At 36.7% G+C, this 18048-nt stretch overlaps 1 protein-coding gene across 1 annotated transcript; it reads left to right on the forward strand.

Moving 5' to 3' along the window:
* The first annotated feature begins 10358 nt into the window (after positions 1-10358).
* LOC126665563 (uncharacterized) lies at positions 10359-11435 on the forward strand. Its single transcript, XM_050358394.2, has one exon. The coding sequence runs from the start codon at positions 10978-10980 to the stop codon at positions 11314-11316; it is 339 nt and encodes a 112-aa protein (XP_050214351.1). The 5' UTR covers positions 10359-10977; the 3' UTR covers positions 11317-11435.
* The last annotated feature ends 6613 nt before the right edge of the window (positions 11436-18048 follow it).

Below are 18048 nucleotides of genomic sequence, written 5' to 3' on the forward strand. Positions count from 1 at the left end.
TCAGAGCAGTTTGGTCCAGTTACCACTGCTAGATTTGTCTGATTGTCTGTTCGATTGGTAGTATTTGTCCGTAAGTATACCTAGGAACTACTGCAGCAATGAGTCGGACCCTAGTTGTCTGCATTTGATTGATATGTGCATTGTTAATAAGCTTTATAACGCGCACGAACCAGGATTATTAAGTTAGTAAGTGAATAGTATCTGTTTATACGGACGACTAAGGCAACTAAGAATTTGTTACTTACGCTAAGAGATAGAAAGTGGTTATATGTTTGCAAATTTCGGGCGACTGAGATAACTAAGTGTTTATTACTTGCGCTGGAATTGTTTAATGGTTATCTGCTTGCGAATTACGTACGGCTGGATTACATGCTAAATGTCTACAGCATTCTATAAATTGATGATTGGGATTGCGTGTGAAGTGGGCTCAGATGGTCGCTTACGTTTGAAATTGTTTCTTTTCAGCATGTCTGGGCAAAACGGAGCTCAGTCGCATGCTGAGGAAGAACGGGAGGAAGCGCCTCCTATATTTCAAAACGGGTTTCATAATGAAGTAGGCGAACCATCTGGGGTCCATCAGAATGGATTCCACGCAAATACTAGAGCATCACCAGAGATATATCAAAATGGCTATATGTCTGTGTCGGAGATAGGTAGTTCTTCTGGAAACAGAGTTAGAGTGCATTCACCGGAGATAGAATACAGCGAAGAAGATCCGGAAGAGGATCCTGAAGAAGACCCTGAGGAAGATCCTGAGGAGGACCCATAAGAAGAATTAGAAGAAGAAGCAGAAGAGGTAGATCCTCAGGAAGAAGAGTATGAAGAAGAAGAAGAGTTAGATGAATTAGACGTCGAAGAGTACAGAGGTGACTATTTCTGGTCTAGTGTGCGGAGATACCGCAATTTGAGGGAAGATGCAGACATAGCTAACAGCCAGGCGCAGATAGCCCTAAACCAGGTTAGGAGGCAGATGCGTTCTTTTTCCAGAGGGATGTTGACTGTAGGAGCGTACTCTACTGATTTTCTGCGGATGGCTGAAGGAGTCCCTAATCTGAACGAAGACAATAGGACCATTAATCGTAGGTATGTCAGGGGTTTAGGACCTCAGTTTGATGAGTTGTATGAGCACGTGGACGAACATTTCAGCACACTTACTACAATGGCCCGTAGGATTGAAACAGAGCATGAATGGGCGGGTGATCCGGTACGACCCTATTACTTTAGACGTGAGTACCACCCAGATTACGTCAGTACGTCCTCCAGAATTACAACAAACCCCTATTTTGTGCAAAGAGGTGGAAGAAACTCTGGTAGAACAGTTAGGGGCCGACATACAGGCGTAGTTATTAGGGAACCTAACGTTCCGCATCAGGCACCTCCAAGTATTAGTGATTTACATGTTTTATATAATAGTGATTATATGTTGCATTATTATGTTTATATAATTGTTGCATTGCATAATAGAATGTCAGTAATAGGGTATGCCTATAGGATAAATCCTCGGAAAGCGAGAACCTATAGGAAGCGTTGTAGTTAAACACGCGCCTAATAAAAGAACAGATAAACATAACTCACAAAAACAATAATATAATAAACACTACATAATACATTTAAAGAGAACGTAATTCCTATATTACGTTCTAAAAGCTGTAAAGGGAAAGATGAATTATTACAAAGAGAAATCGATGTGGAACATCGACACCTGTATTTGTATCTGACGTGGTATAGAGTATTGCAGAAGTGGATATGGTGATTACAGCAGTAGAAAATTTTGAATTTAATTGAGTTGTCGGGGATATGTAGAGAGAAGAATTGTGACAGAAGAACAGTTTGTAAATGACAGAAAAATGACAGCAATACAAAAATTTGACAGCAGTACAAAAATTTGAAATATACCCAATAAGTATAAAGAAAACCGTTAATAGTCGCAGAGCGTATAATCTAGAGTAAGACTTACGATTTTATGAAGATTTTGAAAGTTTCTATGATTTTTCAATACAATTGTGCTCAGGCATCGCATGTGACATTGCATAATCACGATAGAAATGCATAAAAGAATGATTTTCAAAATTTTAGATCATGCATCATATCTTTATAATGATAAAGAAAATGCGATTTTGAGCAACTCCTTGGTGATGAGAGGTGTCATCACTCTAAGCAACAATTGTACTAACGATTTTAAATGATTTGTGAAAAGTGGTTTAGAAAGAGCTGCGCAGTCAAAAGAAGTTTTAAAATAGTTTTGTTCAGTAAGTAAACTCGGATGTAAAGTCCTGCGACAAATAGTAAAAGATTCTTAATAAATAAGAATAAAAAAAATAGAAAAAAAAAATTGTAAAAGAAACTCCAATAACAGAATAAAGCCATATTAATAATTATTTGCAACGAAGCTAGTGAAGCTAAAAAAGAATGGGAATAAGGAATTATCGCCGGAAAGCATACGCGGATAAGCTGCGATGCACTGGCACTATTTAAGGATGTAGTATTTATCCTTATGCAAAAGTAAAGGGTGAAACGACAGGGAGTCGTGCTAGACGAAAGAAACGTAACAAGAACATGAGGACGATATATGATTATTCTTAAGTGGAAATAGATGAAGTGGCAATCCGAAGTCATAATTGGAGAAGAGAGATTAACAGTAAGAAGAAAGGGAAGAAATATGAAACGACGAAGCAGACGATTTTACAAAACGTGAAGGTTTAAGATTGGATAAATTAAGAGAGATGATGATGCTATATGACTGATATTAAGTAAAGTTACTAATATCAGCATGAAGAATTATAAGTTGCGTTAACAAAAAGGGAGAAAGGTTAAGTGTAAAATTCTAACATAAGGAAAAGACACACGTATAGGCGTACGTATCAGTAAATGTAAGAATGGTGAAAGATATGAAAGAAAGTATAATAAGGAAACTCATATACCCTCAAAATTTTACAAGATGATTAGAGGTATGAAAAGTTTTAAGGATATGCGAGAAGGATTATCGGAAGAAGGCAGCAATACCAAAGCTGTTATAGATAGAAGAAAGACGTAGTGAATACAGTGAGTAAAGAATAAAGTGATACTTCATTGTTATTGGACAGATAGGAGTGAACTATATTTAAAGAGTCACGATGACATACGAATGAGAGGTGGTGTTAGTATAAAGAAATTAAGTTATTAAGGATCTACTGAGTATATTACGGATGAAAGTTAAAGATGAAGTTAGTTAAAGGTTAAAGATAAGGAAGAAATTCAATGAAGGTTAATTAACGAGAAAGATTTTCAAAACAGCTAAGCGTTAAAGAAACATATAAGATTCTTATGAGGTCATTATGAATGAGAAATTATGATGTTAAGGAAAGACTGTTTTGACTGATAAGTCAATAGAAGATTCGAGACGAACCTCAAAGGAGCAACTAAAGAGAAGAGAATAGAATTAGAATATGACTTGTACTAAAAGGCAACTGTACAAGTCATACGACTAAAAGTAACGTGAAATGAAACGTATAAGACAATGGTAAGGGATGAAGAATCATGACCGACCGAACGACGTGAAGTTCATAATAGACTAGAGGAGCAAAGGAAAGAGAAATGGAAGATAGTGATAAAGGTATCAAGTTTAGCTACGTTAAGAGAAAGTGAAAGTACTTAAAATAATGCAAGTCGAGAAAAAAATTAATTAATGCAGAATGAGGTGTCAGACAATAATAGAAAGGAGTAAGAAATGACAAGAACCAGTAAGAAAGGAAGGTGATAATTACAGATAATAGTAAAGATCATAACTGCAGGTTATGAATAAATAAGTACGTCAGTAAGGATGAAAATGGTGCGTCGTGACCATTTATGTAGAAAGAAGACTAGTAGCAACCTATAGCTACTAAGAAGGAAATAAGGAAGCAAGAAAACATTAAATTGTGATTAGCGACAACTGGGTAGCAATGATGCAAAGACTACAATATCAAGAATACGTCCAAGGACCATACTGTTTCGGGAAAGATAATAGATAAAGCGAAGGTGTCAGTAAGAGGATTCTCAACGATGTGACAGCAAGCAGCTATACAAAGACAGAAAGTTATGAGAAAAGAAGTGAAAGTTAAAGTACAAGACAAGATACAACTAATATGTATTAATGGACGCTAAGGAGGCAATAAGGATAAGTTAAAATCCTAACAAGATTTATAAAAATTCGAGGACGAATTTTTATAAGGGGGAAAGAATGTAATACCCCAAAAATTTTAATTATCTAATTGGACCACGTGTCCAGTTTGGATTCGCCAAAGTGACATTATCGGAACGTTTTCCGATAAATAAGTTTTAGCAGGTCGGTTTTAGAAAAGATAATTTCGGAGAAAATTTATATTATATTTCAATTCTGAAGTTAAAATTGGAATAAAAAGGAAAAATGTCAAGAAAAGTCCAAAATGAAGTACAGGGACCAAAGTAGTAATTTAGCCACTTTGTGTCAAAAATAGAAATATTGGATTTTGACGGGAAAGTGTTAATATCGAGCTTTGTATTATTTGTCGGATATAAATAATACGTATAAGTCGTAATAAAAGAGTTTATCGATTTAGCTATGGACTAAATCGTATAAAAGAAAAGTTTAAAGGAAAAATGATAAGAAACAAAAAGAACAAGGATTAAAGTAATATTTTTGCCAAATCATATAAGAAAAGAAATATGAATCAGATAGAGGAAGAGAAGCATCCAGAGACGAGAGAAATCCATCGATCGGTTTCGTTTCGCCGCCGTTTCTTCGTTCGACATCCGATTTAAGCGATTTTCACGTCGATCTCTTCGTAATTGAAAGCTCTATCGATATCAAGCTTCATTCCAAGGTAAGAGTTTGAGAATTGGTGCCAAATTCGAGTTATATGGGCTGTTTTAAATAAAGAATATGAATTTGACGTTTTTAGCTCGGTTTGAGCGTTTTGGTGAAAATGAAATGACGGGTTTTGAAGGATTTGAGGTTGTGAGAGTGTGGACCATGACGGGGTGCGGCGAAACGGCCCGGAAACAGCGTTTCCGGGCCGAGCATAGCGAGCAGCTACGCGCCCGCATAGCAGAAGCTATGCGAGCGCATAGCCGTGCTATGCGCCCGCATAGCCGTGCTATGCGCCCGCATAGCCGTGCTATGCGCCCGCATAGCCGTGCTATGCGCCCGCATAGCCGTGCTATGCGCCCGCATAGCCGTGCTATGCGCCCGCATAGCAGAGCTATGCGAGCGCATAGCTTAGGCTATGCGCCCGCATAGCCAGGCTATGCGAGCGCATAGCCAGGCTATGCGTCCGCATAGCCAAGCAAGGCTATGCGAGCGCATAGCCAGACTATGCGAGCGCATAGTCATGCTATGCGCCCGCACAGTAGGTTCGGGGGGGCCGAAACGGACTTTTGACCTAATTTGACCGATTTTTGATAATTTTGAATATTAAACCCTACAACTCAACAATAGACCCCGATCACTTGAAAAGAGAGACTTAGCTCGACGTTTTACGCGAGTAACGATAATGAAAAATGTTAAGGGAATTATATAATTTCCGAATACGAGGAATGGTATTCGATAAGTCGTGGATACGACTAAGAGTTTCTGAATACGTAAATAGTATTAAGAATGAAATCAACACCTAAATTATGAAAGTATTAAACTTATAATCCACATCTGACTATTAAACGTTAATTAATATGTAACAAACGTACGACCAGGCAGTGAGGGCACTAGAGGTGTGCTAGTACGAGCATATTACCACATCGATCTTGTTGTAGAGTGGATAGTGGTCACTGTGAGTTGCATTTTACTTTCGTGTATTATATATTAAAGTTATTTTATATAAATATATATATACTGTTTCATGCATCGCATTATATATAGCTGATTGAATGTTATATGTTTATGTAATTTCTATATACGAGAACTAGTATGCGATCCGATGAAACTAGCTACCTATTGGGTGTCAATAGGCTGTGTGATCACCAGTATCGAGTCAGTCTAGTATGTTTGCATTTGAGAAATGATATGACACAGCTGGGAGCTGATGATGATTATGAAATTTACGATTGGGTATATGATTTTGATACGAGTAAGCACTCGGCTACGGTGTAGTCTAGAGTCCCCGTATCTAGTGGCTGGGCCACCAGCGAGTTGGACTCGCAATTGATATTTACGATTGGGTTAAATGATAATGATTATTCGAGAAATGTGTCGCATGCTAGGATATTAGTTTCGCACGGATCAAATACCTGTTTATATGTTTTATATTATTGTTTATTGAGATGCGATGCTATGTTTTTATGATAATACCGTTAGTAAATGCACACTCACTCAGTATTTTCCCAAATACTGACCCCTCACCTTTGACGCCCTACAGGTGCTTAGCTTGTGGACCTAGCTAGAGGCCAATTTTGAAGTCCAGAAGTCAGCTGTATATGTTAGTTTCTGACTTCTGTGAATGCTGCAGTAGTGGTCCTTCGTCGATAGTATAGTAGCCTAGACAGTAGTTCATTCTGATTGTATATGTTAACTGCCGTTATTGTTTTATATGCATTTTGATAGGCTACGTGTTTAGTATATGATCCACGGCCCCAGATGCCGGTGTGATGTTTTGAGACACTAACTGATGTATATAGTACCGCGAGGCCAGTTCGTACAGGGTACGGTAACTAGAGCCCGCGAGGTTAACAGAACAGTTAGTGTAAATGTTTATATATGTTATATATTTGCTTCTGTTGTGTTACGCTGTTTATTTATATTATTTGAGAAAAATTAATTGTGATTTTAGGCTTGCTACGGGTTCCGGAGCTAACACTCCTGTTTCCTAGCACCGGTTGCGGCTCAATATTTTGGGTCGTGACAACAACTAAAGTTTTTAGATAAATAGTAATTCGCTAACCTTGTTCAGCAAGAAGAGAAAGATTGAATTCATATAATTTTCTAAAGTCAAGACTCTATGAATCTTATGAACACATAGTTTGTCCCATTTTTTCCAATAAATATTTTCACCATCGCGACTATTTCCTCGCCAAAACAAATTAAGCATTCGTTTAAGTTCATCACACAAACTGAAAGGAATCAGATAGATACCAATTATGTAATTTGGGAGAGTTTGTAATGCAATTTTAAGGCTTAACCCCTGAAAAACCCCCCCACCTTTCAACTCCCTTTCGTTTGCACCCTCACCTTTTAAAATCTCCAATTTTACCCAAATTATCACCTTTCATTTTCAATTGCACCCTAGAAGTATTTAATTGGGCTTTTGTCACTAGAAAAAAGTTGAAATCGATACTTTATATTTTAATTCATATTCTAAATAGTTCTTAATGTTTAAATTTCAACAACAAAACCATATTTAATGATATTTTTAATTGATTTTTATTTTATATAAAAAAATTAACTTTTAAAATTTTAAGAAATATAGTTTTATTGTTGAAATTTAAACATTGAGGAATATTTAAAATATGAATTAAAATATAAATTATCGATTTGAACTTTTTTATAGTGAAAAAGAGCTAATTTAATACTTTTAGGGTGCAATTGAAAATGAAAGGTGAGAATTTGCGTAAAATTAGAGATTTTGAAAGATGAATGTGCAAACGAAGGTGGTTGAAAGGTGGGGGGTTTTTCAGGGGATTAGCCCAATTTTAATAAGGATCCCGTACAACTTCGGATAAGTTTTGCCTAAATATACCTAAAAAGTAGGGCTTTTTACACAAACAACCTACTTTGCCAAATTCTTATCTTTTATACGGGTCCAAATTTGCCTTTTCTAAACTACCATGTGCGGCCTATTTTATTACTTTTATACGGACTCTATATATTAAACCCTAATAGCATACAAATCATAATTTCATTTATTTTCTCTCTCCTCATCATTCAATTCTCTCTTCCTCTCAGTTCATCTTCCTTTTTTTTTTACCGTTCGCCGTCTTCTGCTGAGCCGTCCTCCGCTCCTTCGTCATCGTTCTCATCATCGCCTTCGTTGTCATCTTTGTTAACGCCATCATCTCCTCTGCTCATCGTCGTCATCTATTTGATTTCAGATCTATAATTTATTCATTTTTCTTCTTCTTCTTCTTTTTTATTTTCAGATCTACAATTTTTTACTGTTATTTCACCATTAAACATGTATAAAGATTATATTTTAAGAATATAATGCTAATTTCATGTTATGTAATATAAATTTATGGTTATATGGAATAAATTTTTGTTATTTCTGCAGTTTTTGTGTTTGGTTGTATTTTTGTGTTTTTTTATTCTGCAATTCGATTTATTGATGATGGTTGATTGCTGAAATATTATAATATTACAGTGTTGTTGATTTTATGTTGATTTTGTGTTGATAATCAGTTGGTATTTCTTTAATTTTAACATTGAAAAAATTTATTCTAAAAAAAACATTAGCAAATTAGATAATTTTGTGCGTGAAATAAACTAAAAAAACAAACTTTAAATGATATTAGATAAGGATATGTTAGCATTATCATGTTGACATGTTGTTGATTTCTTGTTGATATTTTATAGATTGTCACAATTTTTTAAAAAATTATGTTTTATTTTATTTATTATGTTGATTCGTTGTTGATTTATTGTTGACATTATGTTGATATATATTTCAACTTTTTTTGATTTTCAATTTTATGTTGACATGTTGTTGATATAGTGTTGATAACATGTTGATTTTTCAATCATTGAAAAAAAAATAAAGTTAGTATTAAATTGATGTATTAATGAACTATTGATATGTTTTTAATAATATGTTGATTGTTTTTGACTTAAATCAATCAATATTCTCATTTTACAAACATCTTGACTAAATTAGCATTAATTGTTGATTCGTTGTTGATTAATTGTTGACATTATGTTGATAAGTATTTCTACTTTTTTTGATTTTCAATTTTATGTTGACATGTTGTTGATATACTGTTGATAACATGTTGATTTTTCAATCATTAAAAGAAAAGTAAAGTTAGTGTTAAATTGCTGTATTGATGACCTATTGACATGTTTTTGATAATGTGTTGATTGTTTTTTGCTTAAATCAATCGATGTTCTCATTTTACAATTAAATTAGCATTAATTGTTGATATCATGTTGACATTATGTTGATAATTTGTTAATATGATAGTAGTAATTCTACTAAAGAATAATAAAGGTACAAAATGTTTAAAATAAATGAATCAGATAAAGATATTAGCATAGTAAGTAATCAAAACAATATGAAAAAACAACAACAATAATTCAAATGAAAAAATAAAATTATTCTTACATATAAAAATAAAAATATACTAAATATACACCAACACAACAGTTCACAAATTAAAGAAATTTATTTCAAAATATTTTTTTTCCTCAATTCTCTTTGCAGCTGTACATTTTCTTCCAAATCACTTGTATAACTATTTTGCGTTCCACCTCTCATCCCTAACTAAATTTCGACAAAGACGGTTATGATACAATTTCATTTCATCTAACGAAAGTTTATTTCACAGACAATATTATCTTATTTGTCAATGTTAAAAGAAAAAGAATCAGTAGATATCAACATAATATCAACATAAAGTCAACATAAAATCAACAACACTGTAACATTACAATAATTCAGCAATCAATCATCATCAACAAATCATTCTGCAGAATAAAAAAAACGCAGAAATACAACAAAACACAAAAAAATACAGAAATAACAGAATTTTATTATATAAATCACAAAATTATTCTATATAACATGAAATAAGTATTAGATTCTTTAAAGATACTCTTTATACATGTTTAATGGTGAATCAACAGTAAAAGATAAACATATTTCAGATCTGAAAATAAAAAAAAACAAAAAATTTCAGATCTAAAATTAAAAAGATAAAAGAAAGATGACGCGGCGAGACAAAAGCGGAACGATAGAGGCGAAACGGCGGAGGCGGAACGGCGAAGGCAGAACGGCGGAACGGAGGAGGCGGAATGGCGAAGGCAGAACGGCGGAACAGAAGAGGCGGAACGGCGGAAGCGAAGGAGCAGAAATCGTGAAAATTTTCTTTCACAGCTCAAAAAAAATCGTGGAGAAGAAGAATGATTGAGAGAAATAAGAAAAATCGTATAAAAGAAAGAATTTGAAGTATAAGTTATCAAAGTAAGAAAATGAGTTAGGTAAAGTAAAGATTTAACTTGTCCTGTATAAAAGTAAATGGGCTGCCAAAATCATTATTTTATATAAAAAGCCCTAAAAAGTACTCCAACAAAATTGCATGGAGAAAAATTATGTTTACCTATTTTGTCATATTTAAATATGTTCTAGTCTACCCAACTTAGATCATAGATAGAATAATAAATCCAATTAAAAGAAAGACCTTATTTTTTTAAACATACTCTAAAAAAACTCAAGAAAATAAAGAAAGAAAAAGAATTCCTCCTTCTACCACAAACCACACAAACAAAAAAATCTGAAAATGCCAATATATAAAATAAGGCCACCTCTAATAGCAAAAAAAATCCCAAAAACCTACTTTGATTTCTCCATTAAAAGTGAGACAACTACTATTCACCCTTCAATTTTCTAATTTTCATCACAACTCTCACCTATGTGTCTTCATTTCTTTTGTTGGATCCTTAATTAACATCAAAATCCTCTATAGCAGCTCCAAACAACTTATCAAATTTTATCTACAGTCCAACCATATTTTTTTCTTTATTTTTGTGTCAACTTTTGAAGATTTGATCCTGATTAAGCTCAAATCTTTCAATTTAGACCAAACTCAGGTAGAATTTCGATTCTGGGTACCCAAATTCTGTTTCAATTTTGGATTTTGGAAGGTTAATTTGATCTGGGTATTTCTTCAAATACTTGAAGATTGTTGAAATTGGGTTATTGCTCAAATCTTTCAATTCAAACCAAACCCAGAAATAATTTTGATTTGGGTACTGAAATTCGGTTTCAAGGTTTGATTTTGGAAGCTAATTTTGATCTGGGTATTTTTGCAAAGATTGTTGAATTTTAGGGTTCATAAGCTATGAACTTCAGGAATTTTGAAGAATTCTGGCCATTTTACATGACACAACACTCAAAAGCAGCAACAAGAAGGTGGCATTTTGTGGGTACAGTAGCAAGTTTAATCTGTTTGATGTATTCAATATTTTTCAATTTATGGTTTTTGTTTTTTGTGCCATTGATTGGGTATGGTTGTGCTTGGTATAGCCATTTCTTTGTGGAAAGGAATGTTCCTGCAACTTTTGGTCATCCAATTTGGTCTCTTTTATGTGATTATAAGATGTTTGGTTTAATGCTCACTGGCCAAATGGATAGAGAGATCAAACGGCTTGGAAAGAGGCCTGTATTACAAGGGTTTTAGTTTTTTTTTTTTTTTTTATAGTTTGGGTTTTAATTTGTGATATCAAAATTTCATGTTTTGCAAATGGAAGAAACATATGTGAAACAAAATGGAAAAGGAAAAAAATGTTTGTGTGTTTATTGTTTCTTTCTTTGTGTAAATTATGGTTATTACTCTAGTAAAGTATTGATTCTTGAGTATAACAAATTTATGTTCACACTATTTGGTTCATTAAATTCCAAGGTTTTTAGTTTTTTTTTTATATCCAAAAATTTGTTTATTAATTTCTAAATGAATTTGATAGTGAAATATGTTTATCAATAAAATTTTATATTTGTTATTCCTAACTAGTATAGAATTTTTTTTGCCGAAAGATAATAATTTCAATAAGAATAGATCAACTACATGAGTCTCGACTCTAGCCACGTCAATTGGGCTAGAGGATTAGTACAAAACGGAATATCTTTAAGGGATTTTTTGGCTAAAACATGAGCCACCCAATTTCCGGTACGCCGGATAAAACTAAAAGAAACAGCCGTGAAAGACAAGCACAAGGTCCGGCAATCCTGAAGTACCACATCGCAAACTGAGTTAAGCTTTGTTCCTCCCTTCATAGCATCTATAATACCTTTGGCGTCACCTTCAAAGATCACTGCTGAGAAGCGCAAATGTTTAGCTAGCAGAATCGCTTCTCGAAGGGCAAAAGCCTCTACCAAAGCGGGGGAAGTAACATGTGTGAATCTGCGGGCACAAGTAGCTGTAGGTCGACCTTGCTGATTGCGAACCACCGCGGCTCCAACGCCAGTGCCTGAAGCTTGATGAAAAGCACCGTCAAAATTTACCTTTAGAGTATTTCCTGTTGGAGGGTTCCAACGAGGGGGGGCCTGTACAGTGTTGATTCTAACGCTCTCTACAGATAAGGCATTTTTACACTCTCTAAAAAGGTTGTCTGCAGTTTGAAGAGTTGAGAGAGGGTCCCCTGCATCTTCTCGAAAAACCATCGCGTTTCTGCTGAGCCAGATTGTCCAAGCAGTCCAGGCGGCCTTCTCAAGCAACACACCGTTTTCAGCTTCAGCGGCTTGGAGCTTGACCAAATGGAGCCACATTGCTTCAAAGGAGGCATAGTCTGTAGCTGCAAATATATGGCTAAGGGAGGATCCTAACCAAACCGCCTCCGCGAACGGACAATTTAGCAGGAGATGGTTTACGTCTTCGACGTCGCAGCAACGCGGGCAGGTGCTAGGACGTATTTGAATTCTGTGATGGATATTGCTATTGACTGCCAAACCGTTGTTAAAAATCTTCCAAAGGAAAATTTTAAGGTTGGGAGGGATGTTCATCTTCCACATTACCTTCCAATGGTTAGTAGGGAGCATCGGTTGGCGACGTGTTGGGCCATCCGGATTTCTCACGCTTGTAAAAGCTACATGGTAGGCTGATCGGACTGAGAAGGACCCTGTGGTGGTGAAATTCCAGATTAGCTTATCCCTTCCACCCGTAATGCTTATGGGTAAGCTAAGAATAGCGTTTGCGTCCGTCTCGTTAAAAGTTTCTTTGATCAGGGCCTCCTTCCAAATACCCAGAGGTCTATCAATTAGGTCGCCAGCCTTTGTAAGAGAATCCGGGAGAATGGTATCTTGATCAATTGTGAAGGGGAACGCGTTGTGAAGCCAAGCGTCGTGTTTAATGGATATCGAATCCCCTGAATTCAATTGCCATCTCAGACCTTTAGTAAGAACAGATCTCCCCCGCAGAATACTTCGCCACGCCCATGAACCCGTAGCATGATGTCTGGCTTCTAAAAACGATCCGTGAGGAAAATATTTTCCTTTAAAAACTCTAGAAATCAAAGTCTCCGGCTGATTCAAGAACCGCCAACCTTGCTTTGCTAGAAGAGCGAGGTTAAATTGCTCTAGATCTCGAAAGCCCATCCCCCCGGCGTCCTTTGACATGCACATTTTTTCCCACGAAATCCAGTGGAGTTTTCTTTCTTTGTCTCTCCTACCCCACCAGAAATTGGATATGATGGAATTAATATCCTTATGAAGCGATTTTGGTAGTAGAAAACACGACATAGTGTAAACCGGAACCGCTGTCGCTATACTTTTTATAAGAACCTCCCTGCCTCCGTTTGATAATAGGTTCCCTTGCCAACCGCTGACTTTGTTGCGAACTTTTTGGCTGATTTCCTTGAAAGTTGTCATTTTTGATTTGTTCACCAACGCCGGAAGCCCCAAGTACCTGTCTTGACCCCCTGAATTCCGGACATCTAGAAGTATCCCCAACTGCTGTCTGATGGTATGAGGAACATTATAGCCGAAAAAAATTGAAGACTTGCTTTTGTTTACCTGCTGCCCCGAAGCTGTCCCATATAGAGAAAGCAATTCAGTAACTACGGACGCTTGGGTACCCGTGGCTTGGAAGAAAAAGAGGGAATCATCTGCAAATAAGAGATGAGATACCCGTGGACTGCTCCTAGCAATTTGGATCCCACTGATCTGATTATTGGATTCTGCCCTAGTCAGAAGAGATGAGAGACATTCCGCGCAAAACAAAAAGAGGAAAGGTGACAAAGGGTCCCCTTGACGGAGGCCGCGAGAAGGCTTAATAAATCCATGAGAAGTGCCATTTAAGCTAACCGAGTACGAGACCGTTGAGATGCAATTCATAATCCATGTAATCCACTTGTGGTGGAAGCCCATTCGCCGCATAACGCTTTTGACAAAATTCCATTCAACACGCTCATAAGCTTTGCTCATGTCGAGTTTTAGAGCTAGTTCATATCTTGAGCCACCTCGTCTAGTTTTCAAGTAATGAGTCAATTCGTGGGCTAAGAGAATATTATCCGAAATATTCCTTCCTCGCACGAAAGCACTTTGGTGTTCACTAATAAGAGTGGTCATATGAGGTTGCAGCCGATTCGTCAAAATTCTCGAGATAATCTTGTAGAAGACAGGGCAAAGGCTAATGGGGCGAATGTCGGACATTGAGGCAGGAGTAGTAACTTTAGGGATGAGAGTTATGGTAGTGTGATTCAAACCTTTCGGGAGAGAGGCGCCGTCAAAAAAAGCTCGGATGGCCATACAAACGTCCGCTTTGACTGTTTCCCAATTGGATTGAAAAAAGAGACCGGTCATCCCATCTTGGCCCGGAGCCTTGTTCGGGTTGATGTCGAAAGTAGCTCGTCGAATCTCTGCATCCGAGACCGCCCTTGTGAGGCTTTGGTTTATACTCCTGGTTACTTTGCGTTGCATTGAGCCTGTTGCTTCCTGGATCCTCCTAGGATTAGAAGTCGAGTAAATGTCTCTGAAGTAGTTAACTGCAATGTTTGCAATCTGGGATTGCGTGTTACAAAGAGTCCCCTCATTATCGTTTAGCTGAGCGATGTTATTATGTCTCCTACGAGCTACCACCTTGGAGTGGAAAAACTTCGTATTTCTGTCCCCACAACGAAGCCAATTGACACGGGATTTTTGATGCCAAAATTGCTCCTCCCGGATCACCTCCGTAGTCAATTCCTCTTCTAGACCCTTGATCATGGTAGCGTTATCGCCAAAACCCTGTGTGTGGAGAGTTGCAATCTGCGTGTGGAGCTGCTGGATTTTAAGCCTGGCGTTTGATTTCTTCGATTTGGACCAATCAAAGAGTTTGTGCCTGCAGTTTTTGATCTTACTGAACACCGCTTGTAACGGACCTTCCCTAAAGTTTCCAGCTCTGTCTTGACCCACTGCAGTCCAAGCCGTGGTAATGATATTTTTTGCTTCCAAATTATTTCCCCATCTTTGATCAAAATGGAATTTCTTTTTGCCTTTAAAGACCTCAGGTGTCGAATCTAGCAGTAAGGGGCGGTGATCCGACCCGAGTTCCTCAAGGTGTAAGACCTTACTTGTAGGGAAGAGGTTGAGCCAGTCTGAGTTAGCAACACATCTATCAAGACGCATTTGTATGTTAGCAGAGCCTCCTCTCCTATTATTCCAAGTGTAACGGTTTCCAGAAAAACCGAGATCATGAAGACGAGAGGTATGGAAGAACTTCTCTAGAGCTTCCATCCTATTATGGTTATATGGAATGCCTCCAAGTTTTTCGCTACTCGAAATAATACTATTGAAATCTCCACCTACCATCACCGGCCCTATGAGAGAATTGATATACTGACTAAGGAAATTAAATTGATTTGCACGATCCGAGTAAGCAACACTAAGATAAATTCCGATAAAATTCCAAGCTACATTGGTAATTTCATCAACTACACTACAATGCAAGAAAAAGCTTTGAAAATTAACTACGCTAACTCTACTTGTGGAATGCCAAGCAAGCGCAATGCCACCCGAGAGGCCCAAGGGATCAACACACTTGAACGCACTAAAGCCGCATTTTCTGAAAATAGTTTCCACTTTGTGACTAACATTCTTTGTTTCTAAGAGAAGAACTAAAACCGGAGAATGGGATTTTACGATCCCTTGGAGATGATGGACTGTCAAGGGGTTCCCCACACCTTGACAGTTCCAAATAATTGTCTTCATATCTCCTTTTGGGGGCCACTATGGCTGGCACCCTCCACCTCTTTTGATCTTGACTCATAGCAATTCCTCTTAGTCTCCCTTCCTTCCATGTTGCGTCCGCTTCTCTTTGAGCCCGGTCTTGGAGTTTCCTGATCAGCAACCTCTGTTGCCCCCTTGACAGTAGTATTGTCCTCTTGAGTGTGTACCACTTCCCCGTCTGAAATTGGAATGTTCCCTCGATGGAGTCTTGCCAGTGTTTTCAGTCGATGTCGGATAGGCAGCTGCTCGGCACTGAACGTATAGTTGCTGCCGTTGCTGGTAGGGGGCAGAGCCATTTGAGGAGGAATAACCGGCGGGACTTCCTGTTGTACTGGTTCCCCTAAAGTTTTTCTGTCGCCACCTACTGTGTTCTCTTTTTCTCCAGTAAGCTTTTCAGCCACGATGGTTGGAAGTGGTAGAAGCTGTCGACGTTCCCATAAGGGAGTGGATTGGGGCAACATGCCCGGGATAGGGCAAATATTAGTGAGTGAAGGAGGAGTTGCACGTAAACCTGCATTGCATGGTTTAGGGGAAGTATGGTCCAAGTTAATGGTAGAAGGTAGCTTCCCTTCACCATTGGGCTTGGCCAAGACCAGATGAAGGAGGCCCAGCTCTTCCAGAACTCTTCTATTGCTGAGGATGCCCCCTGCTGGTGAGTCTGCTTTTAACTTAGGGCCCATGGAAAAAATACACGGATCAAGCTGCACTTCCTTGTAGCATAATGGGTTATGTAATTTGGGCTCGGTTTTGCTTAGAAGCCCATCGTTGATTGCAGCCCTTTCAATATCCGGGTGATAGCTCCTGTCGTTTGCCCTGTTCATAGCCCTGTCTACATCTTTTTCCTTCACAGAAATAGCACTTGCTTTCTCCTTGTCAGAAATGTTATACTTAGGGTTTCCGAGAATAGGGAAAACAGCGGAGTTGACTTCTTTCCCTTTGTCAGAAATGTCAGAAATGTTATATGAAACAAAAATTCTTTTAAATATAACATTGTACAAAAGTGTGTTTTAAATATTCTTTTATCAAAAATTCTTTTATATGAAACAAAAAATATGAATTTCTAAATGACAGAATTCACTTTAAGTGATTTATGGGCATGAAACTGAAAGAAGGTTAGCATGTGATAAATTACAAGGGTGGTTATTGGAAAAGATGGATATGTAGATAGTTGAGCTATCTTTGTTCTGCCATCAGAATCAGTTCACCTGTAAATTAAGAGTCTAAACAAGGCACTATGTGATCTCAATCATAAATAAAAGAAACTCATTTTTATTTTGTTTAATTTGTTTTTAATTTCATATAATTGGAGAATTAAACAGGATAAGGTCCAAATTGGGCCCTCAACTTTTATGAACAGTTCAGACTGAAACTCTATATTTTTTGGTTTCCAAAAAAAAAGAGATTGAAGCTCAAATGCTTATAAAATTGGATTCCATTAAAAAAGGTTCAAATCTCTATTTAGAAAATAGTGACGTGAATTTGAAGCTAATGACGTAGCAAGATATAGGGCATTTGACTTGGATATGGTTATCCAAATTGGACTCTCAAGTTTTGCAAAAATATATAATATATATATGCATTTTTTGCAATTATAAGTTACTAGAAATACTTTAATATTGTGGATAGAGCATTTTAATATTAATAAAATAAACATAAACTGTAATTCTATTTATATCATAATACATATACCCTCTGAATTTGACAAAAAAAAAGTGTTGTTTCCTTTAACATGCAATTTAAAGGAATGGGAATGAAAATAATATTTATTTTTTGTATTTGGTTGAAAAAAAATCACATATGAATAAGAATGACATTCTGTTATTATAGGAACCTTTCATTTTTGTTTTTCGTAATTGAATTAACTTATATTCTCATTTTTTTTTATTATATAAGATAACAAACTCGATCAATCATTTTTACTTTGATTCTCTTTTTGTAATTTACATTTCAACTTTTAAACTTGAACCAAATGGATACACAAGATTTTAGTAAACCAAACTCACTCGTAGTATTGTGCAAAATTTCCAACTCTACTGTGCAGTTTCACGTATCCACTCTTTCAAAAAACGACCCAATTGCAAGAGCGGAGCTCTACCAACTGAGCTATATCCCCCCGAGCCAAGTGGAGCATGCACGGAGGGAAGACCAACATAACCAAATTTACCAAATTTTTCAGTCCTCATTGCCGGTAGAAGGCCTAAGCTAATAAAGA

This window comes from Mercurialis annua, linkage group LG1-X (genome assembly GCF_937616625.2).
Source record: "Mercurialis annua linkage group LG1-X, ddMerAnnu1.2, whole genome shotgun sequence".
NCBI lineage: Eukaryota > Viridiplantae > Streptophyta > Magnoliopsida > Malpighiales > Euphorbiaceae > Mercurialis > Mercurialis annua.